The sequence below is a fragment of the Pipistrellus hanaki genome (assembly GCF_964339955.1).
Source record: "Pipistrellus hanaki genome assembly, chromosome: 3".
NCBI lineage: Eukaryota > Metazoa > Chordata > Mammalia > Chiroptera > Vespertilionidae > Pipistrellus > Pipistrellus hanaki.
Window position 1 is genome coordinate 160260852 of NC_140505.1, and position 25125 is coordinate 160285976.

At 37.5% G+C, this 25125-nt stretch overlaps 1 protein-coding gene across 22 annotated transcripts in view; it reads left to right on the forward strand.

Moving 5' to 3' along the window:
• The first annotated feature begins 3801 nt into the window (after positions 1-3801).
• Positions 3802-25125, forward strand: part of C2CD5 (C2 calcium dependent domain containing 5) — a 96024-nt gene continuing 74700 nt past the window's right edge. For 8 of the 22 annotated variants that reach the window (XM_084877164.1, XM_084877169.1, XM_084877171.1 and 5 more), the window contains exons 1-7: positions 3805-4024; positions 4202-4320; positions 13196-13282; positions 14072-14243; positions 16389-16484; positions 19583-19738; positions 23971-24169. In XM_084877164.1, coding sequence (XP_084733290.1) covers positions 4231-4320; positions 13196-13282; positions 14072-14243; positions 16389-16484; positions 19583-19738; positions 23971-24169 — 800 coding nt within the window. In that variant the 5' untranslated portion in view covers positions 3805-4024; positions 4202-4230. Of the gene's footprint in view, positions 4025-4201; positions 4321-13195; positions 13283-14071; positions 14244-16388; positions 16485-19582; positions 19739-23970; positions 24170-25125 lie in introns of all 22 variants that reach the window. The other 14 variants (XM_084877182.1, XM_084877172.1, XM_084877180.1 and 11 more) reach the window with 5 other exon arrangements.

Sequence of the window (25125 nt, forward strand, 5' to 3'; positions counted from 1 at the left end):
TGATAATGGTGGAAATTAGGAGTTATAAACAATAGGATTTAGTGATTAATTGGGTGTCAAGGGTAAGGAACAGGAAGAGTCAAAGATAATTGCTAAATGTGGCTAGAATTTTCCACAAAGGCCTTGAATAGATATACGTGGAAAACTTCTCAGGCTTTGCAGTACAATCGCGAAAAGGAAACTTTATTTTAGTGTTGGCACAATAAAATGTCAAGGCCTATAATCTGCCCATTACACCTGGATGTAATTACATCATGTGGTTCACTGAGTGCATTTAATGTGGTGTGTGCCACTTCAATTCTAATCCGGAGAACATTGTATTCAATCTGGCCATTTTGCCCTCTGTACATTAGCCACACCTTTATGAGGTACAAGGGAACCAATAAGAAAATGCTCATTAACTACTTTAGCTCATGTTTACCCTTTACTCAGCTGATTTGTGGCTTTAGAAGTAAAGTGAGGCAAAAATAGCTGAACTAAGTTTAAGTTGTCATTTGCATGTAACCTCAAACTTAAACCAGTGTTTCTGCCTTGAGCACTTGACTATACAGCTGAGGCTGCTACTGTTTGAGATGGGGAACATAGCAGAGGAGGACTAGGCTTTTTGTGTATTGTTCTTGTTATAATTGCAATTACTGCAGTTGTGGGAGAGGTCAAGTTCAGTCTTGAATATGATGACTCTGCTGTGGCTTTCATATGCCAAGTGGAAATAGAAACTAGACCATTTGCATGTATGAGTCCAGATCTCAGAAGAAAGTTGTGGGCTAAAGATAAAAATGTCAGAAACCTTAGCTAACCAGATAGAAAACTGAATTTATGGGCATGAATGAGATCACCTAGGGCAGTGGTCGGCAAAATCATTAGTCAGCAGAGTGAAATATCAATAGTACGATTGAAATTTCTTTTGAGAGCTAAATTTTTTAAACTTAAACTTCTTCTAATGCCACTTCCTCAAAATAGACTTACCCAGGCCGTGGTATTTTGTGGAAGAGCCACACTCAAGGGCCAAAGAGGCACATGTGGCTCGAGAGCCGCTGTTTGCCAACCATGGACCTGGGTGATAGTATAGTTAGAAGATAAGAGGGCTAGGAACTGAACCCTGAGAAAACCATATCTGTTAAGGACAATAAGCAAGCTTAGAAGAAAGATATATATAGCAGAGTAGGTAAGAGAAGCATGGTGTCTGAATATGAAGAGAAAGAGTATTTTAAGGAAAGCATGATCAATAGTGTCAGATGTACTGAGAATCATGTAAAATGAAAACCAGTGGTAAAATGAAACCAGTAGATTTATCAATCAAAGGTTATTGATGGCCTTAAGGAAAGTAGTTTTGGTAGAGTGGTGGTAGCTTAAGCCAAATAGAAATAGTTTTAGGGTATTGCTGTGAGGGAAGGAGAGGGCGCCAAATTTGACAACCTTGAGAAGTTTAGCCTGGAAAGGGTGAAGAGATATCAAAAGGAACATTTCAGGAAGTTACGAAAGAGAAAGCAAAGTAGTAAATGTATAAATGTTAACTGTCCCTCATATTTAATCCCATAAGCATTTATTGATCACACATCAAGAAACTGAGAATTGAGAATAGGAAATTGTCCCTCCCCTCAAGGTGCTCAAAAGTTTAATAATAAGAGAGAGAAACAGATCAGTAATTATGTATAAGGACAGTGCAATAATAGAAGTGTTAGACTTAGTGGTAGTATAGTGGTGGTAGTGGGGAGTAGATTTATTAAGAAGAAGATCAGGGAAGACTTTAAAGTAACAAACTGAGCTATGAATTCTTATGTGTTTGCTAGGATGACTATAAGAAAGACATCTCAGATGGAGAGAAAAGTGTAGCTTATTGGAAAACTACATGTAGCCAAAAGTTTATTGGAAAACTACATGTAGATCATGTGTTCTTGGAATCACAATATTTAGATATAAATCCTGCCTCCAACAATACCAGCTCCTCACCTATAAAATGAAGGCTGAAAATTCCTATCACATAGGATTTTAGGGAGGCTTAAAAGCTGTGAAGCACTGAATTCAGTGGCTTATACTTAGCAAATAATCAATACCTGTTAATTCTTGTTATTATTGTAGGATCTAAAATGCAAATAGAGTGGCAAGATATAAGGCTAAGAAAGATAATTAGGATGATCTGTCAAGAGAGATTTATCACAAAAGTCAGCATTAATGAAAAACAAACTGGAACAATTATCAAAAAACAAAACTGAAGTCAGGCTTAATTCAACTATTTAAAAAAAAATCTTCAGGAAGCATCTTGATTATAATCTCCTGTTAATGATGCCTAAGGCAACATATATGTGTAAGTAAGTATCTTACAGGCTATTAATTAGGAAATTGAGATTGCTAACCTCTAATTATTCATTTCACAATTTTTAAAAAAACATTACAACATGATGTTATACGTGTTATTTCCCATTAAGATTATTGCTAAACTTAAGTTTTCTAATATTTTTTTTTATACATTTTGGTGTTTTAGAAAAATGAATTGTAGTATGGCATTTCTTTGGTTTTAGTAAAAGGGGATTTCTACTCTACCACTAAAGCACACCAGAGTTAACCTATCACTTAGGGTAGCTGACATTGAGGCCTGGGCAAGGGCATTTTAAGGGTAGAGTTAGTCGCCACAAAAAGCTGCAGGTGGATCTAAGGAAATTTGCATGAAGCCTCTATCCTTTTGTTAGTTTGAATGGGTAAAGGTTTCTCTAGTCCCAAAAGTCAGCGATTTATCTGTTAGATTTTTATTTTCAGGAAGCCTTATTCTTTTCCTTTTGGAATAGTTCAACTTCTCAGTTATATGAATAATACTCTCTCTGCAGAAGGATTTATTTATTTATTTAGCCTTGAAAAGATAAGTTTGTCACCTGGAGTGCTGAATTTAACCTGTTGAGTGCTTTTCACGTTAAGATAATCATCCTGATACCTTCAATTATCAATTTCCCATTCCAATGGAATTGTTAATGATTTTGCATAAGGTATGGCATGTATTGTTCAGGCTGTTTTTGTATTTGGTTGGCTTTGTGTTCCCTCCTGTGCGCGTTCCTCAGTTTCCCCACTCTTCCGATGGTCTGAGCCTACATGTTAGCATATATAACCCACGGAGGTCCTGAACGCCTGCCAGCCATGTCTGATCTTCAGGCCTGTGGACAATGAGCACACTGAGATGGTCTGGGAGGGCACAGTAAACCCCTTCAAGCAGTGGCTTGGGATTTTTCAAAGTTTGTTGCGTGTTTTTTTTTTTTTTTTTTTTAAAGATTTTTTTTTTTTTGTGTGTGTGTGAGTTAATTTGAGCTAAACGGTTAACAATTTGCCAGGAAGCAGAATCTCAACGTAATGTGTGTGTGTGTGTGTGTGTGTGTGTGTGTGTGTGTTTGCCCGAGATCTATTATAGCATCCTGTAATCCAGGCCCTAAAAACTCTAAATCAGCTATCCGACATTTCCCGACATTTTGTTCTCTATTCATATAAAAAAAACGTCTCCCTGTCCAGATAGAAACCAACTAAATGGATATCAGGAGTCACGAACGGGTGGTTAAAAAACGAATGAAATCGCCCCTGTAGCAGCCCCGTCACAGCCCCTGGCGCTGGCAGCCGGGAAGGAGCGGCCCCCGGACCAGCCGCCGAGCTGCACCCACTCTGCGCGGGATGGGGCGAGCGGTCCTTCCTCGGGGAAAGCAGCGGCGCACAGCCGGGTGGATGATGCAGGGCTCACCCCTTTCCCTGCCCTCCCGCCGCCGCCGCCGAGCCCGCCCCGCCCCCTCCACCTCCTCGGCAAAGCTAGCTGAGCGCCGAACGATCGATGCTCCCTCCACGCCCCGAAGGCCGCCATTTTTTTGGGGGGGGGCGGGGAGGAGATACCCTAGGAGCGGCGGCCGGGGTTCAGCGGGATGTGGACAGGCTCCTCCTTCTCTTGCCAGCGTGGTGGGAACGGGACGGAAGAGCCCACCCCGGGCACTCCTCCGGCGGCCTCTCCGGAACGGGGCCTCAGCTCTCGCGCGGGATCGCCACCCTCCGGCCGAGCGTGAGTGACAGCTGGCGGCGCCCCGCCCCCCCGCGCGCCCAGCTGTCAGTTACCCCGCGCGCTCCCGTCGCCCCCTGCGCGCGCGCTCGCTCGCGCGTTCCTGCCGCTCCCCGCGCGTCCCCGCCCCTCCCCGCGGGGCTCGGCGCCCGGCGCAGACGCGCCTGTTTGTTTCTGCAGGAGCGTCTGGAGAGGCCCGAGCCGAGACCATGCCTGGGAAGCTGAAGGTGAAAATCGTGGCCGGGCGCCATTTGCCGGTGATGGACCGAGCTAGTGACCTGACCGATGCCTTCGTGGAGGTTGGTGCGAGGTCCTGCTGCTCGAAAACACGGGGGACGCCAAGCCCTCGGAAGAATCCCTACCCACCCCGGCCCCAGCCCCTCAGCCCATTTCCCTGCTGACAGTTCCGTGAGCCTGGCTGGTCCAGCCCGCCCCGGAGGGCTGTCTGCCCGCACTGCAGCCCACGTGAGGGTGTGCGTGCGGCTGTTACTGCCCTGCATGCTGAGGTGACCCCGATGTCGGGGTTCACCTGCCGGTCAGGAGGTCCCGAGGCGTGGCCGCGTGGCCACCGCGATGCACACGCGCACGCGTGCTTGCCCACGCCCCTCTTTGGGGGTGGGGTGGGGTAGGGGTGAGCGGTGGTTCTTTACGCCCCGAGTGATGGAGGTGATGTTCAAGAATGTAGATAAACAGTCCGAATAGGCACCTTGGAGATCCACTCTTGACCATAGTCTTTTCTGTGTTGTCATTGTAAATTCTAAAAAACACTTCCTGCTCCTGTCTGGACCGGTTAGGTCTGAAAAGCTGTTTTAGGGTAAATACAGTGCCTTGGGGGTAGGAAGTCAATTAAGCGCTATGGATATTTAAATTGCAAAATTGCCTTTTAAATTTAATGACTGGCTTATAGCTCATGCAAATTATCACAGGCCTAGGGCCTCGGAAAGTAATATGCCAGCGTCTGAAAGAAGCCAAGTAAAGATTGTAATAAAAATTGACATGATGAGCCAGAGGATTAGAACAGTAATCATTTGACCTATTAATGCAGGGAGTTAATAGATATATGATAATATGTAGCTTGATTTTTATCTCTATAAGATATTCCTTTATATATTTTTGTTGATTTTATAAAGGGAGAGGAGAGAGGGATAGAAATATTGATGATGAGAGAGTCCTAACCAGTTTGGCTCGGTGGGTAGAGCGTCAGCATGCAGACTGAAAGGTCAAAGGCACATCCCCAGTAGGGGGCGTGCAGGAGGCAGCCGATTAATGATTTTCTCTAATCATTAATGTTTCTGTTTCTCCTCTCCATTCCTCTCTGAAATCAATAGAAATATTTCAAAAATATTTTTTTGATATATTTTATTGATTTTTTACAGAGAGGAAGGGAGAGAGATAGTGAGTTGGAAACATCGATGAGAGTCATCGATCAGCTGCCTCTTGCACACCCCCTACTGGGGATATGCCCGCAACCAAGGTACATGCCGTTGACCAGAATTGAACCCGGGACCCTGCAGTCTATCCATTGAGCCAAACCGGTTTTGGCTAAAAATATTTTTTATTAATATTTATTAACGATGAGAGAGACTCATTGATTGGCTGCGTCCTGCACACTCCCCCAATGGGGATTGAACACAATAGCTGGGCATGTCAAACCCATGCACCCACGCAGGTCCGGTTATAAAATATTCTTGATGTTCCATTAAGGTTCTCAAACCTAATAACCGGTGTTGCCCCCAAACATTGCTGTGGTGATTCTCAAACTCAGCTTCGTTTGGGAAATAGTTACTGAGTGTGTTCTTGAGCAGGATGCTAGGTAATGGGGATACACAGATTCCCAAGGCACAGTCTTTGCTTTCAGGCAGCTCAGGGACTGGCGTATAGTTTAGGATCGGTTAATACAGGCATTGAGTCTTTTTATTGACAGGTCTGTGCTAAGTACTTTTTAAAATCACCACCATTTTTATTGATTTCAGAGGGGAAGAGAGGGAGAGAGAGAGAAACATCAATGATGACAGAGAATCATTCTCTGATCGGCTGCCTCCTGCACACCCTTACCGGGGTTTGAGCCTGCAACCCAGGCATGTGCCCTTGATCAGAATTGAACCTGGGACCCGTCAGTCCGCAGGCCTATCCACTAAGCCAAACCAGCTAGGGCTGTGCTAAGTACCGGTACTTTTTAATTAGTTTTCAAAACAGTTCTGCCCTGGCCTGGTGGCTCAGGTTGGTTGGACCGTTGTCCCATATACCAAAAGGTTGTGGGTTTGATTCCTGGTCAGGGCACATACCTAGATTGCAGGAGAAGTAACAAGGACAGAAGCTATATACTGTAGTAAGTTAAAGAGGGTTAAAGAATATGGAAGATGTGGAAGTAGGAGTGATATGAATAGGAAATATGAAGGGGAAAGGAAAAATAGTGTATTTGGGGAGAGCACAAAGTTTTTAGTACTAAAAAAGTAAGTCAGAAGATAATAGAACATAATTGTGTGCTAATAGGAATAATCCGGCAGGAAGGGAAAGATTAATGCAGGAAGAAGGGGATAATGAAGGATTATAATTTAATAATGTATGATGTAGACTACTTTATAAGCTCATAGGAGGGACCTAATGAAGCCTGGGCTGGTGATGAGAAATCTTTGTGCTGGGTTTGAAGAAGTAAAATTTCCACAAGCAGAATGGAAAAGGGGGCATTTTTTAGGTGAATAGAAGGGCAAGATAGAGCATATGTAACTGAAGGCTGGGTTCTTATTAAATAAAAGTGGGAAGTAAGATTTGGCTAGGTAGGTGGGCATACAGACTACCGAGTGGTCTGAAAGCTGGAAAGAATAGTCTTCAGTAGAAGTTCTCTCTCTCTCTTTCTCTCTCTCAATATATTTATTAATTTCAGAGAGGAAGGGAGAAGGAGAGAGAGACAGAAGGAGAGAGAGACAGAAATGAGAGAGAATCATTGATCGGCTGCCTCCTGCACACCCCCCTACTGGGAATCGAGCCCGCAACCCAGGCATATGCTCTTGGTTGAAATCAAACCTGAGACCCTTCAGTCCGCGGGCTGATGCTCTATCCACTGAGCCAAGCCGGCTACGGCAGTAGAAGTTCTCTTAACCAACTTCCATTAACTGACTCGTTACAGTCCCAGTGCTCTGCATTCCTTCCACAAGCTCACTCTTCAATACCCCATACAGTTAGGTTATTCTCCAATGGACCTGCTTCACCCATCGGTTGGCTGATGTACTTTACCAAGAGGCAGCTGTTTATGCCAACTCAATAATTGTAATTTATTTAAATCTATAAATTAGTGAAATAAGTGTGAGGTATGCTGATAAATGCTACATAAAGACTTATGGATACAGTCACTGAAAATTACTCTGAACTAGATGAAAATGGTAAAAAAAAAAATATCTAGGATTCTATGTTCATGGTTTTTTTTAAAAAAGCAATTTTAAGTTCTACCACTACATTTTAAAGTAATTTAGACTAGCAGTTACAGATGATACATTATGGGTGCAGAAGAAGATGATGTACAACTCTAAAGAATGGACCTTGTCCTAACCGGTTTGGCTCAGTGGATAAAACATTGGCCTGCGGACTGAAGGGTCCCAGGTTCCATTCCGGTCAAGGGCATGTACCTTGATTGCCGGCATAGCCCCAGTAGAAGGTGTGCAGGAGGCAGCTGATCGATGTTTCTCTCTCATTGATTTTTCTATCTCCCTCTCTGTAAAAAAAAAAACAAACCCAATAAAATATATATTAAAAAAAAGAATGGGCCCTTACTCAGTTTTACACTAAAAGATAAGAGGAATGACCCTAGCCAGTTTGGGTCAGTGGAGAGAGCATCAACGCATGGGCTGAAAGGTCCCGGGTTCATTTCTGGTTGTAGGCTAAATACTGTGTGGGAGGCAAACAATGGATATATCTCTCTCACATCGATGTTTTTCTCTCTGTCTCTTCCCCCCTCCAGTCTCTACAAATCAATGGAAAAATACCCTCTAGTGAGGATTAACAAAAAAAGATAGAGGAATTAATATTTATGTTTTATTTTAATGTTTACTGTTTGTATCATTTTTAATGATTCTCTGATTTAACTTAGTTATTTGATTTATCAATCAGTTAAGGAATTTCTACAATATGATGTGAAGTCAATACAAGTAGTAGTTAAAGATTATTATTCTTGCAGGAATTTCATGGATGAATGGGATGGGTTTCTGTATAAGGAAAGTATTAATGGAAATATATTTCAGGGTTACAAATTGTTCTGCTGGGAGAGGAAAATAAATTATTGTTAAATGAATATTTTCTTTGTATCGGACATTTTGCTAGATCTCTCCATTCATTACCTCATGTAATGCTCACAGCAACCCCCTTTTTCAGAGGAGGAAGCAGCCTTAAATAACCTTCTCAAGGTAATTTAGCTAATGAGTGGGGAAAGGGAACACTTGTACTTTACTAGGTAATCTCATTAAAATCCCTGATGTTCTTTAACAAAGTTGTAAGGCATTCACTTAATTGCTGAGTAATTAAATCTCCTTTTGAATTAAATAAGACCGAATGGACTGTGATTCTTCTTTAGTAGAAGGAGAATCATCACAGTGTTGGCAAAATACACGCTCTAGCCTTTTTCTTCACCTAAAATCTTGGTTTTTGTTTGTTTAATGCAGTGTGGGGACTGCCACATCTTTACTATATCCAGAATGGACAGTTGACAAAAAAAGTGCAACATAGTACTACAGTATAGTGGGATAAAACTGTAGGGGGTTTTAAATTAGAACCTAAAAAATAATATGCTATTTTTAGAAATGGAACCACAACCCTTAAGTACATTTGGCTTTTGAATGGTTTTATAAATCCTAATTACATTTTACTTCAAATAAAGCAGTTTTAGGTAAATTAGGTATTAAGTATTTCTTGGATATTTTGAATATTGAAATGTAATGAAAATTAAATTAATAAATGAGCAGTAAACTTTATTCTTCTTTTCCTGTATTATTTCTTTTTTTAAATTGAATTTTTTTGGATAACATTGGTTCACAAAAGCATATTAAGTTTCAAGTGTACAACTCAACAAAACATCATCTGTACACTGCATCCTGCACCCATTGCCCAAAGCAAAGCCTCTTTCTGTCCCCATTTATCCCCCTTTGCCTTCCTTCACCTATCCCACCCTCCCTTTCCTTCTGTCTATGCCCACACTGTTGTCTGTGTCTATGTTTATATATGTGTGTTTTTTTGCTTAATCCCTTCACCTGCTTGCATCCAGCCCTCCAACCCTGCCTCCCCTCTGACAGCTGTCAGTCTGTTCCATGCCTCCCTGTCTCTGTTTCTATGTTTGTCAGTTTATTTTGTTCATTAGATTCCACATAAGAGATCATATAGTATTATCTTTCTTTATTTAAATTGCTTAATTTCACTTAGCATAATGCTCTCCAGGTCCATCCATTCTGTTGCAAAAGGTAAGATTTCTTTCTTTTTTACGGCTAAGTAGTATTCCATTGTATAAATGTATTACAGCTTTTTTTATCCACTCATCAATTGATGGGCTGTTTTTAGATATTGGCTATTGTAAATAACGCTGTTGTGAACATAAAGAAGTGCATATATTCTTTCAAATTGGTGTTTTGGGAATATTTGGATATATTTCCAGAAGTGGGATTGCTAGGTCAAAAGGCAGTTCCATTTTTAATTTTTTGAGGAAACTACATACTGTTTTCCACAGTGGCTGCATCAGTCTGCATTCCTACCAAAAGTGTATGAGGGTTCCCTTTTCTCCACATCCTTGCTAGCACTTGTGTTTGTTGTTTAATTGATGATAGCCATTCTGACAACCATGAGGTGATTATCTCATTGTAGTTTTAATTTGCCTCTCTCTGATGATTAGTGACATTGAGCATTTTTTCATATGTCTGTTGGTCATCTGTTTGTCCTTTCAGAGAAGTGTCTATTCTGGTCCTTTGCCCATTTCTTAATTGGATTGTTTGTTCCCCCATTAAGTTTCATTTAACATTTGTGATTTAAAATAAAATAAAAATCACACAAAAAATACTCGAATAGCTCCCATTACAAAAAAATTGAATACTGAGAAATAAAACTTGAAAGCTCCTTATTACTTTTAAAAAATATATATATTTTATTGATTTTTTTTATAGAGAGGAAGGGAGAGGGATAGAGAATTGGAAACATCGATGAGAGAGAAACATCCATCAGCTGCCTCCTGCATACCCCCTCCTGGGGATGTGCCACAACCAAGGTACATGCCTCTGACTGGAATCAAATCAGTCTGCAGGCCAATGCTCTATCCACTGAGCCAAACCGGTTAGGGCTCCTTACTACTTTCTTTTTACACTGTACTGTATTGCCTATACCCTGTCAGTCCCTTCTTCAGAGATAATTGCTGTTAGTTATATATTGGTTTTTTTCAGTTATTATGTCATTGACATTTTCCCATGACAGTACATATGATCAACTCAAGTTTTCAATAGGATTCTTCAGTTATTTATTCAGTTACTTTCTTGTTGAATGACTATGTAGTTCTTTTGTATATTTATAGGGGAAAAGACCTTATGTGAAAGTACTTCTTTAGATTACAATCTGGAAGTGGATCCAGAATTCTATAATTGAAATCAAAATAAAGATTTTAGTCATGTGATTTAATCTGAGTTTTTTTCATTTAAAAAATGATACATTTAAAAAATAGGTAATGTATGTTCATGGTTCATAATCCAAAAGGTAACAAAATGAGTCAGCCTCTCATTGCCTTTCCTTTAACAAAGCAGTCTGTTCTGTTCTTTGTAGTGGCCACTATTAACATTTCTTATATATCCTTCTAGAAATAATCTGTACATATGAAGGCATATGTTATTTGCCATAACATCTTGTCATATTTCTCTATGCAAATTATGCCATACATACTGTTCTGCAATAGTAAGATACATCTTGGACGTTGTTCCATACTGGTGTTTGGAGAACTGCTTCATTTCTTCTATTAAGGACTGCCTCGTGTGGCTTTACCATATTTAATTTAACCGGTTCCAAACTGATGGTTATCTATGTTGTTTCCAGTCTTTTGCTGCTTATATGCATTGTATATTCTTTGTCCATCTGAACTTAAAGGTTATAAGCATTTAAAATTTTGATCTGTATTGTCAAACTGTAGTCCATTGAGATTGTTCTAATTTACACTCATTGATCATCTCTTGACATAGTTAAGACATACGTTTTTTTCATTTAATTGTTTGTTCATGTCCCTTGTCCATTTTTCTGTTGGTTTATTGATATTTTTCTTATTGGTTTGTAGGAACTCATTAAAAATTGAGTAAATTATTTTTTGTGATGCATTTGGTAAATACTTTTTCTCAGTTTCTTATTTGTCTTTGATTCTGTCAAATTCTTTATCATGCAAGAAGGTATTATTTTTAGGTAATTTTAAAAACTTTTTTATCCTCTAACCAAACTGCCTATCAATGGTTGCTATCATTCCAGTCATTCCAATTGAATGATACCATAAATAGAAAAATATACAGAAGATAAAAAAATAGTTTTGGATATTTTGCTTTTAGAAAATTTCCTGGATTGATTAAACATTAATATCTATAAGTATTATAATACCAAAAGTAGGATTATAGTAAAAAAGGAGAGGAGATTTTGTAGATTATCTTTTTGAACCAGCATTTCCTACATACTTGCCCTGTGCAAAAAACTGTGCTGGGAATTGTGATAAAGGGGATATAACCGTAAGTGAATTCTGAGATTATGAGAGGTGATAATTGATAGAATTAGGGAAGATTTGAAGAGATTAAATTTAGGAAACGTGAAGTAGTTGCCTAGCTGTTTTACTCCTGAGCTTCCAGACCACTTCTTAAGTCACCTGAGGTTTCACAATTTCCATTCTTTGCTGGAAACAAGTTTCAAAGATTTGGACTGCTTTTTGCCACCTTTGTTTCCTTTTATTTACTTACGAGAGGCCTGGTGCATGAATTTGTGCACAAGTGGGGGTCCCTTAGCCTGGCCGTCGATTGGGGTCATTAGGGCCATGGAAGGTTAGCCGGCGGGGGGAGGAACTGTAGGAGGTTGGCTGCTCTGATTGAGGCCATCGGGGCTGGCTGGCCTGCGGAAGGGCTGAGGGAGGTTGGCTATGGGAGTGCACTGACCACCAGGGGGCAGCTCCTGCATTGAGTGCCTATCCCCAGTGGTCAGTGCACATCATAGCAACCGATTGACCAGTTGTTTGGTCGTTTGGTTGCTTAGACTTTTATATATATATAGATTTTTGATCTTTGTAATTTATTGTTTGCAAGTCTTTCCATCCAACCTCTTTCATGGTCCTAAAGATGAGAATGTGTAATAAAAGCCTAATATGCAAATTGTCCCCTTGACTGGGAGTTTAATCAGGGTTTGGGGCTGGCCAGCTGGACCCACCCTAGCTGACAATGGTGGCAGGCAGCTGGGGGAAGGAAGGCCCCATCTGGCAGCCAGTAGCTGCTAGGGACCCTACCTGTGCATGAACTTCGTGCACTGGGCCTCTAGTGAGAACATAAAACCCTTACTGGCCATAGTTTATTGTTGATCCCTGTGTGTGCACAGATAAGAAATTTAAAAATATGTATGGGGAAGTCAGAAGATCTATTACTGAGTTCTTTTTATTTTTTTTATTTTTTTTATTTTTATTTTTTATGGTTGCACAACAATGAATATACTTCATTATTAAAAATCTATACTTGTACATTATACTTTTTGTGTAATATACACTTAAAATGTACACTATTACTGAGTTCTTGTAATAATGAGCTGTAGTTCTGGATTCTCCTGCTGATATGAACAGAGAAAGCTATCCTTTCACCTTCTGATTTTATTTTTGCTTAACCCCCACCCTTAAAACACTCTTTTGTCTGAGCTCTTGTTTAGCAAAAGGCATACTGATTCCTTTTTCCCTGGTGACATAATGGCCCATGTTTTAATTTTCTTATAAAGCTAGTCAAGCAGAATAGTGGGTAATCCCTTGTACTGTACCAGGTATAGTTTATAAACTTACCAGGAACTAGTCACACTTTCTTCTTTTGGGCTCAGAGGAAGAGGATAGTTGTCTTTTTTCCTCTCCAATGTTAATCCTCTCGTTGCTTGGCTTACATTAAACTTTATTTATATTCACATATTTGATATCTATATTTGATTATTTTTTATTTTTAGGTAAAATTTGGTAATACCACCTTTAAAACAGATGTGTATCTCAAGTCCCTCAACCCTCAGTGGAACTCAGAATGGTTTAAATTTGAGGTAAGTTTTTAAATGTTAGCATGATTTCCCTAGGAATGATAAGAAAACCTTTTATTTCAGGTACAGTAGTTTTCCTGTGACATAAAAATATTTCTTAGGAATATTGCACTTAAAATTATGTTACAGTTAAGAAAATATAAATATATGTAGAAGAACCCAGATTAAAAAGGTATTATATTATTATATAGTAATTTCTCTGAATTTTAGCACATATCAGAAGTCACTTAGGAACAGTTGTAGTTCCTCTCTTTGGCACAGTGCTTGGCACATGGTAAGTGCTTTATACTGAGTAAACAGAAGAGGAGAGAGAGGGTAGACATTTATTTTATGAACTGAATTCAAGAACTTAAGTTGTTTTTTCTTACAAATGATGTTAGTTTTGCTTACAGTTTTATTCTCTGAAATTGTCCTTAGAATTTATGCTGTCGTTGTGCTCATTAGCATCCTTACTCTAGTTAATATATCAACTCTGTTATGATATTCCTAAAGCATTTTTGCAGGAAACCATTGGTAGAGTAGTAAAACACAGGGTAATATGCAGCAAAGGAATTATAACTTTTCTTTTGGGTTAATTATCCTAACTCTGTGCTTGAGGAAGAATATTCCCCCCCTCCCTTAGAAACTTGGCATCTTGTGTAGAAAATTGAGTTACAATTTTTGTTTGTATACTAATTGGATTTTCCTCCCCATGAATAAGTAATCTTTTACATTTGCTATACAAATTTACATTTACATTTATGTTAACAAAGATTCTTAAATGAAAAGATTTAATTTAAAGTGTGCTTTTAGGTGGATGATGAAGATTTACAAGATGAACCTCTACAGATCACAGTTCTTGACCATGATACTTACAGTGCCAACGATGCCATCGGCAAAGTGTACATTGATATCGATCCTTTACTCTACAGTGAAGCCGCAACAGTCATCTCAGGATGGTTTCCCATTTATGATACCATACATGGTAAGGAGTAAATTTTAAGAAAATAAATCACAATCTTTTAAATTTACCCTTAAAGACTATTATGTACACTTTGTGGTTTTAAAACTTATATTTTTAGAAGATATCTCCTTTTTAGACTTAGTAGTAAAGTATTGTTGGTAGAATTGTTTATTTTCTGAACATAACTTGAAACAATTTTCTGAGTTAAATTTGTACAGTGTAGCAAGTAAATGCATTATTTAAAAATCATCTCATATTTGTATTCTGTGTTCCTAAAACATACTTTCAAACTGTATTCCATTAAGCTAGACATTATAGAGATTTACAAAAATGTAACACAGTGCCACTCATTACTTTTTTCCAAATATAGTTATTTTTATAAAGAATATTGCTTATATTAACCGATTCATTATTACTTTCAATGGAGTAATAAACAAGTACTTTTTAAAATTCTTAATTTTAATTTATGTGATAAATATTGATGGCTATAAGTAATATATATAAAAATTTCTTGAGGACTTCAGTAATTTTTAAGTTTGAATGGGTCCTGTGATTGAAAAGTTTGAGGAACAGCTGGCCTAAAAAGATGCCATCTTTTTAGAATGGTAAATGGACCCAAAACGCATAGGCAGATGATTCTATCTAGTCTTGTATCTTTCTTACTAGTTTATATTATTGATCTGACAATTTCATTGATAGTCATTTATTGTAAGAAACCAAGATGTTTGCTGAGATTGATGTATATTTATTGTGATGTTACTTATATCTATTATCATTTACTAATGTTTAAATTGGTAAAAATAAGTTGTAAAATAGGATTTACTTAAATAATTTAGAACTTAAGTTACACAGCCAAAACTAGAAGCATGTTTTCATAATACAATGGCATAAGGAAATGTGCATGATGTATTATGAATTGCAAAATCCAGATTATAAAACATTATAGAATAATCCCAAATTGGTTTCAAAACAAGAGAATTGTATAAATGTAATGCTCTTGACAAAATTGGCAGGATATGTGATAAAATGGTTACCTTTGGATAGTTTTATTTGTGGACTATAGTCCTATTATACTCTTTGTCCTGTTTTGCTTTTTTTTTTTTTTTTTAATTTTACAATGTATACAAGGTTGGGCAAAAGTAGATTTACAGTTGTTTGTACGACAAATAATACAATACTTAAAAAATAATAATACAAGAATGAACTCTGTGTTTCACACACAACTGTAAACCTTTCCCCTGACCCTGTATGTATTATCTTTGTAATAAAAAAATAAAATCCCATTTTATGTTATATTACCAATAAAAAAGCCACTGGAGAATGAATCTGGACTTGAATTAAAAGCAGCTATCAGAATGAATGAATTTTCTAAACATTATATTAAAAATTGCGTATAGTTGGGTTAATATTATAGGTTGTATGGGCCCTTTGTTAGGAATATACTCTGTTATTTCAGTAGGTAAATGAGCAAGTCATTCTTTTTAGAAAGGTTCCTCCATAAGTATGAATTTGACGGGAAGTCAGGACACCCAAAAAAAATGTTTAGGGGTAGAGGTTGGGTCATTTTTATTTGTTAGGGCATCTTCTAAAAACCTGTTATCTTAGAATTTCTTAGTTAGCTTATTTTAACTTATTACTGTATATTTGTTGAAAAGAATAAAAGTTCTTTTGTGCTAAATCAGATTCTTGCATTAGTTGTTTAGAGTATTTACTCTGGGATAATAAAGATCTGACTTTTAATCCTAGCTTCACCACTTACTAACTATTGACTCTGTAAAAATTATTGAACTTTTATTAAACTGTAGCTTTTTTCCTCTGTAAAATGGGAATACTAATACTAACTACCTTACTGGGTTGGCATGAGCACTGTGAGATACTACTTATTAATATTTTTTATCATCATCAAATTAAATGGTACTCCTTTCCAGTTAGATTGGTTCAAATAAGTGAAGACTTGTGGTAAAATGAATATTATTCATTCTTTAATGTATACAGGTTCTTCAGAAAATGTAATAAACCACTTAGAATGAAAATAATTAGGGAAACAAAGTTAGCATTTCTGTTATGCTTGATACATTATTTTAAAATCATGAATTGGAATTGTTTGATTATTTAATTTGCTTTATTATTTAAGGTAGAAATTTGATTTTCCTTTTGAAATTACAGGTATTCGTGGAGAAATCAATGTAGTTGTCAAAGTAGACCTCTTCAATGACTTAAATCGATTTAGGCAGTCATCATGTGGAGTCAAATTCTTTTGCAGTAAGTAAATACATTTTATCATTGATTTAACAGGAAATTTTAATAATTCACAAATATGGGAAATCAAAGTAATATTTTAGAAGGCTAATGGAAAATCTTTTATACTTTGGTTTTAATAGCAAAGAGAAAGTTGTTAATTTTTCAGAAACTGCTGTAGTTCTAGAGACTACTTATATGATTTTAAAATAAATTATATGCAAGTTGGTCCGAAGGTTGTGGGTTATTGTTAAGCTGATTAAAATAAAGTATATGCAATTTTTTACAAGTTCATCAAATTTTTATTAGAAACATTCAGTGGGGTACATGTGTACACGTGGTCGTCATGACAATGCCTGCTCCACCTCTATCTCCTTCTCTAGCTCCTACTCCAGCCTCTACCCAGCCTGTGAGCATGATTAGCAGGAATAACATTAAACATTGCTGGTAATAGCCACTTAATGCCAGTTAGAAAGAGTACCAGGTGAACGTTATTAGAATTTTCCCAGAATTTAAAAGAATCCATATATTAATGAAACAATTTAACATCATTTACTTAAAACAATTTTTGTTTTTGTTTTATTGACTTGTAGAGAGAGAGGAAGGGAAAGGGAGAGAGAGAAACGTTGGTGTAAGAGTGAAACATTGGCTGTTTCCTGCAGACCCCTACCAGGGATCAGGTCCACAATCCAGGTATATGCATGCCCTGACTGGGAATCAAACTATCAACTTTTCTGTGCATGAGATGATACCAATCAGCTGAGCCACACCAGCCAGGGCAACCTCATTTACCTTTTGTTAGTCCAATATTTCTTAAAAAAAAATTTATTGGGATAACATTGGTCAACATGATTATATAGGCTTCAGGTATGGTTTTCTATGTTACAAGATCTGTATATTGCACTGTGTGCCAACCACCCAAAGTCAAATCTTCTCCTGTCACTATATATTAGGACCTCTTTTTCTTCCCCTACCTCCTTCCCTCTAGCAACCACTACACTACTATTTGTGTTCACAAGCTTCACTTTTACTATGTATCCATATATGAGTAAAATTAAATGGTTCTTAGCTATTTCTTTCTGACTTATTTCACCGAGCATAATAGTCTCAAGGTCGATCCATGTTGTTGCACATGGCAGTATGTCATCCTTTCTTATGGCTGAGCAGTATTCCACTGTGTACATGTACCACATCTTCTCTATCCAGTCCTCTGTTGCAAGCCATTTGGTGGTTTTCATGCCTTGGTCACCGTGAACAATGCTGCAGTGAACATAGGGGTGCATATATCGTTGTGAATATATGTTTTTGAGTCTTGGGGGTATATATTCAGGAGAGGGATTGTTGGGTCATATGATTCATTTACTTTTAAACCTTATGTTTCATGGTAATGGGACCAAAGGTGAAGAATTGATTGTTAAAGCACTATATAAGAATAACATTCTCAGATAACTAAGAATGACTGGAAATAAGATTGAAAACACGTAGAATGTGTTTTTGCTGCAATGCTACAAATTAATTTATCCTTAGAGAAATTAGATGTGGTGCCTTTCATTTGAGAAGGTAAAGTGTGATAATATTTGCTATAGCCCTAACTCAAAACCAAATAACGAAGGAAATGAAACTAAACCAACGTATATGATACAGGAGACTCTACAGCTCAACTAAGCCGCATGTTAAAAGAAAATCACTGCCTATTGAATTACATATGTGTAAGATTATTAAAAAATGGGCTATAAAACAGATGATACACTGTATCTGCCTATGTTACCTTGATGTCTGCTGGTTGTCATTAGTCAGCAACAGCATAGAGGGAGAAGGTCTTGTTGCACTTTCTCAATCAATGAAAACAAATCCCAAATCTCTAATATTTGCATTTGGGGAAACAGATTTGATGAGGCTACATGTGTGGCATGTTCAGACTTCATTCAAATGGGCCGTTTAAAACAGATGTGTAGCCTTTTGTTATAGATACATGTATGTATCTTGTAGAATTCTCCAGCGACCTTAACCATAATTATTAGACACCAACTTATAAAAAAGCTTATGGCCACTCATATAATGCAGGTTTTACTCTTATACCATTAGGTCAACACTTACGAAAAACAAAGTTTAAAAATAGCTGTACATATTTATTTTATTACTTTGCACAGAAGTTAATATTTTATTGCCCAGTAAATTTTTTCATAAGTTAGAACAAGTTACTTTTGCCAAATGTGTAAAAGATATGACTATATTAAACGTTGTATAACTGTCAAAAAGAAAAAAAAAAATCCAGTGGGATTTTATTTTGGTACAGAGCATTGAAAGATAGGAGCAGAGTAGTATTGCTAAGCTATGGTGCTATCTAAAATTATATAAGCGTGCACAGATAGGGAGCCTCATGAATACCATGCAGTATGCATCAGAATTGGGCAGATCTGGGCAATTTATAGCCAGTTTGGGTTAATAGGCTTGAAAAATCCTAATTAGTTGAGTTAGCTTCAGGGTCTAAATGTCTATTTTAAGAAACTAGTTTGGTATAGATGATCTGAGGCTCTTTTCTTTTTGAATGTGACCAGATTTTACTTAAATCCAGTGATATTTAGTGTTTTACATATTAAATGAGTCTGTTAAGTAGAGTGACTACTGAAACACTGGCCATATGGCCATGCATTATTAGAAACTTCAGAGCTTTATTTTTCCTCAAATTATGTCAGAAAGGCTTGATTTTTGAGTCTGGTGTACAGATCTTTTTCATAGGGCTTTGAGTAAGTAAAGTTTTTTGTATACTTTATCTGTTTTTCACCTATTTAGATAATCGGCTAGCAGACTTTAATTTTGTACTTTGTATAGAATGCTATTTAAGAAGTCTTAGCTGTTTTCTAAGTTATAAAAGTACAATGTATATTCATCATGCTTACATGGTAAAGATGAGAGTCTCATGAAAGAAAACGATTTTTTTGTAAGAGTAAAATGGAACTTAGAAAACTGATTGCAAGTATTATATAATTGCATTTAGATTTTCACAGTAGAAGATGTTCTTGTACTATTTATCCAAAAGGTAAGAACTTAGTTGTACATTAAAAAAAAATTGATTTAACCTTGTGATAAATAGAAGCATAATAAATCATTTCTTTTAATAGCAACATCTATTCCAAAGTGCTATAGAGCTGTAATAATTCATGGATTTGTAGAAGAACTTGTGGTTAATGAAGACCCAGAATATCAGTGGATTGATAGAATTCGCACACCAAGGGCATCAAATGAGGCCAGACAGAGACTCATCTCTTTAATGTCAGGTATTTAAAAAACCACTTTTATTACTGATTGACTTAATACTCCAAAATTTTTCACTTCCTTTTGACATGTTACCCCAAATTTTATAAAGAAGACTGAATTATAAGTGACTGATTCTCTACCCCCATCCTTCTGAACACATGAATTTCCATCTTATAACAAGGATAAATCTAATCAGAAGCTTATAATTCTTCTTAACTAGGCAGTAAAAAGAAATTGTGTTCATCAAGTGGTATAGTAGAAAGTGCCCTGGCAAGGAGGTAGAAAACTGGTTTCTAGTTTTTTTCCTCTAGCATTTATATCTAATCAGATTTAGGTAATCTCTCTAATGCTTTCTGTTCAAATGCTGCCTTTTCATGGTTCTTCTCTGACAACTTATAGCTCTTTCTACCCCTACCTGCCACTCTTACCTAATTACTTTTATTTTTCTTTGATGAACTTATTACCTAAATTTATGTTTATATGTATATACAGGCAGATCTCGGGTTACATCGGATTCGACGTACATCGTTCCGTGCTTATGTTGCCATCTCCCATTTATTTATAAAAAAAAAAAAAAAAAAGTTCCGTCATTTCGATGTATGTACATATGTGCTTTATATTTTTTATTATATACTATATTTTATCATAAGGTCAGGAATTGTTACCTTTCTTTTAAATTTTTTTTACTGTTTCACTTCATTGCTGTTGTGTATGTGCTCCATGTTAGTGATGTAGGTGCTTATGTAGGTGGGGTCTGACAGTGAAAATCGCATTACATCACACCATAGGAACAGATCTCCCGACCTAACCCAAGGACATACTGTATGTGTGAGTGACTGTATGCACACATATTCATACATATATTCTAGATAATAAGTATAAATATTTACATTTAATACATTTATGTATTTTAAATAGATATTTATACTATATTTATTAAAAAAATAAAACAATAGAGGAGGAGAACAACCAAGATGGCAGTGTAGGTAAACACCTAAACAACCATATCAAAACTACAACTAAAAGTCAAAACGAATATCATCCAGAACCACAAAAAGCCTGGCTGAGTACAAATTCTACAACTAGAAGGAAAGAGAAAAGCGCATTGAGTTTGGTAGGAGGTGTGGCGGTCTGGAAGTGTGGAGGTATGGAGGTGCACACAAAAGAGGCTGGCAACTGGGTACACTGTTGTCTTTTTCATTCAGAAGGGAGAGATACAAGCTTCTGACTGCTCTGAACTCCAGTTCCAGGCCAGACTAAGTGGATCCCGACTCATACAGAGAGAAACTGGACTGTCTGGCATTAGGCCAGAATGCGAGGGCAGCTTTCTCTCAGAGGTGCTTGCAGTGATTACTGCGGGACATTGAGACCCAGAGCTCCTCTTTGGGGTAGGGCTGATGGGCAGTCATTGCTGTTTGCTCTGCCCTGGTGATTCTTTGAGACCCTACCCACCTAATTTATAACCCCACCTAAGCTGTGCGCAGGGGCTTTTGCATATGAAAGGCGTGGCCTTTTGCAATCTAAACCTAACAAGCTGCAGCTGGGTCTGAGAGCCCCAGAGCCACCAAAAGTAGGCCCAAGGATCCATAGCAACTTGCATTGCTTCACAGCTGGATCTCATCTGGGTACCTCCAAACCCCAAACCAAAAGGATCTCTCTGTAGATCCTCTGTAGCTCCTGCTGGGTGGCTTTAGGCAGAGGCTGACTTTGCACTCCAGTGGTCAGAGTGAGACCATCCAGATTACAATTCTTCACATCCATAAGAGACACACTCAGGGGGTGACTCAGTGAGCGCCAAAGCCCCACTGAAGCAAGTTCTGCCCCATAAGGATGTCTCCAGCACAGAAATTCTCCCATCATAGACACAAGTGATCCTCACAGCCAGTTGGCTTGGAGGTCAATTCCTCCCAGAGATACCAACAGCAATTAAGGCTTAACTACAATAAGACTGTGCACACAGCCCACAGAAGGGTGCACCAAGAGTGTCCACCTCAGGTAATTAGGGAGGCTGAGCCACTGGGCCCTATAGGATACACAAAGCCACTCTGTCAACACAGAAAAGCAACCAAAATGCAGAGACAAAGAACCAGGTCACAAATGAAGGAAATGGAGAAAAGCAAATGACTGGATATAGAGTTCAAAACCACAGTTATAAGGTTACTCAAGAATCTTCTAGAAACCTTTGAGAAATATAGGGAGACCCTCAAGGATATGAAAAAGGACCAATTAGGAATTAAGCATACACTGACTGAAATAAAAAATAATATACAGAGATCCAACAGCAGACAAGAGGATTGCAAGAATCAAGTCAAAGATTTGAAATATGAAGAAGCAAAAAACACCCAACCAGAAAAGAAAAAAGAAAAAAGAATTAAAAAATATGAAGATAGTGTAAAGACCCTCTGGGATAACTTCAAGTGTGCCAACATCCAAATTATAGGAGTACCAGCCGCAGCGTTGGTAGTATAGTGGTGAGCATAGCTGCCTTCCAAATTATAGGAGTACCAGAAGAAGAGAGAGAACAAGATATATTTGAAGAAATAACGAGAGAAAACTTCCCCTACCTGGTGAAAGAAATAGATTTACAAGTCCAAGAAGTGCAGAAAACCCCAAACAAAAGGAACCCAAAGAGGACCACACCAAGACACATAATTAAAATGCCACGGGCAAAAGACAAATAGAGAATATTAAAAGCAGCAAGAGAAAAACAGTTACCTACAAGGGAGTACCCGTATAACTGTCAGCTGATTTTTCTACAGAAACTATGCAGGCCAGATGGGAGTGGCAAGAAATATTTAAAGCGATAAATAGCAAGAACCTACAACCAAGATTACAATACCCAGCAAAGCTATCATTTAGAATTGAAGGTCAGATAAAGAGCTTCACAGATAAGAAAAAGCTAAAAGCGTTCATCACAATCAAACCAGTATTATATGAAATGCTAAAAGGAATTCTTTAAGAAGAGGAAGAAGAAAAAGGTAAAGATAAAAATTATGAACAACAAAGTGACAAATACATATCTATCAACAAGTGAACCTAAAAATCAAGTGAATTAAAAATCTGAGAAACAGAATAAACTGGTGAATATAATAGAATCAGGGGCATAGAAATGGAGTGGACTGACAATTCTTGGGGGCGGGGCGGGGGATGTGGGATGTGGGAAGAGACTGGACAAAAATCATACACATGGACGAGGACAGTGTGGGGGTAAGGACAGGTGGGGTGGGAACCAGGTGGAGGGGAGCTATGGGAGGAAAAAGAGGAACAACTGTAATAATATGAACAATGAAGATTTATTAAAAAATAAAATAAAACAGAGCCAGAGGCAGAGAAACATCCATCAGATGCTCAAACCTCAGAGGGAAGGTAGGGGAAGGAGGGGTAAGGGGGAGAGGTCAACCAAAGGACTTGTATTCATGCATATAAGCCTAACCAATGGACACAGACACCAGGGCGTGAGGGCATGATGGGAGTGGGGTGAGGAGGCAATGGGGGGGTAAGGACACATATGTAATATCTTAATCAATAAAGAAAAAAAAGAAAAAATTATATCTAATAAATTTATGTATTTTAAGTAGATATTTACACTTATATTACTATTAAATTGATTATATTTATACTTATATTACTTCTTTGTAAGTGTATTTATATTTGTTACTTTTAAATTATACTTATAAATATATACTTATAGTAGTATTATATTTATTTAATATTTATAAATAGTTATGAATATGTTAATTCATAGTTAACATGCATTAGATTTAATATATTGAATAATACATTTAATTAAGTGTTACTTTGTATTATATTTATTCTACATATTTGTATTATATAATATGTAATACATAATGCATACATTATATTATATGTAACTATATTAGACTATATTATATGCTATGTTTTCTATATGTTATATATAGTGTTTATATTTGTTGTTTTTGTTTGTTTCTCTCACATTATGTAAACTCCACTAGATTTGGGGCTTTACTTTTCTAGTTTATCTTGATATATCTAGCACTTAGAAGGAGGAGGAAGGCCAGGCACATAGCACACAACTGAAAATTATTTGGTAAATAAATGCTACCTGCCACATCTGTAAAATGTAGCTAATAATATCTTACCTCCATGAAAGTTGGTTCCCTTCAATTTCTAAAAACCCATGATTTTTTAGACTCTTATTACTACTATATCCAGTTTTATTTTATATAATGTGGAGATATAAAGCGGAATGAGTTTCCTTCCTTTTTTATAGGTGAACTGCAGAGGAAGATTGGCTTGAAAGTGCTTGAGATGAGAGGAAATGCGGTTGTTGGGTACTTACAGTGTTTTGATCTGGAAGGCGAATCTGGTTTAGTGGTACGAGCCATAGGAACAGCGTGTACACTGGATAAATTAAGTAGCCCAGCAGCATTCCTTCCTGCATGTAATTCCCCATCCAAAGACATGAAGGAGTAAGTATGAATCACTGAATTGTTCTTAAGGAACTTTTTTATCTTTTAACTATACATTTTCATTTGGCTCAAAAATTTTAGTAGTGTTGTTCAACATACATTTTTTCCTAATGATGACTGTCAACATTTGAAGCTTAAAACTATATTTTATATATATAGTCCTAATATGAAATTTAAATAAAGTAAGATACAATTAAACTTATCTAGATCTTAAACACTGTATATCTAAAGCATAAAATGAATATTTATGAATTGTGTGGAATTTTACTTATTCTCTGGGGAATACTTAAAATATTATACCTGGTAATTCAGTTATGTTTATTATTAGCAACATATTATAGAAAGCAAGAAAGATTGACTTTGTCTCAATCTTGAATGTCTACAGAGGCCAAGCAGTTTATATAAATAATTGGGTATAATTAAATAGGTAATACTGAGGACTGTTTAAAGGAGACATTAGAAAACTTTTTCTATAAAAGGCCAGGTACTGTCTGGCTGGCATAGCTCAGTGGTTAAGCATCAGGAAGTCGTGATTCGATTCCTGTCAGGGCACATGCAGGCTTGATCCCCAGTGTGGGGCATGTAAGAGGTAGCCAATCAATGATATATAGATATAAATATATATATATATATATATATATATATATATATATATATATATATATATATATATATATGTCTAAGCAACGGGTCAATTGGTCGCTTTGACACACACTGATCACTTGGGGGCAGACACTCAATGCAGGAGCTGCCCCTTGGTGGTCAGTGCGCTCCCACAGCCAGTGCCGCTCAGCCACAAGCTGGGCTCATGGCTGGTGATTGCAGCTGCGGCGGGGAGCCTCTCCTGCCTCTGCGGCAGTACTATGGAGTGGAGGCAGGTGCAGCGGGGCCAGGATGAGCTGCAGCGGCGCGGTGCCTGGCCCCAGCTTGGGCTCCTCCTGGCTGCCTGCCGCTTG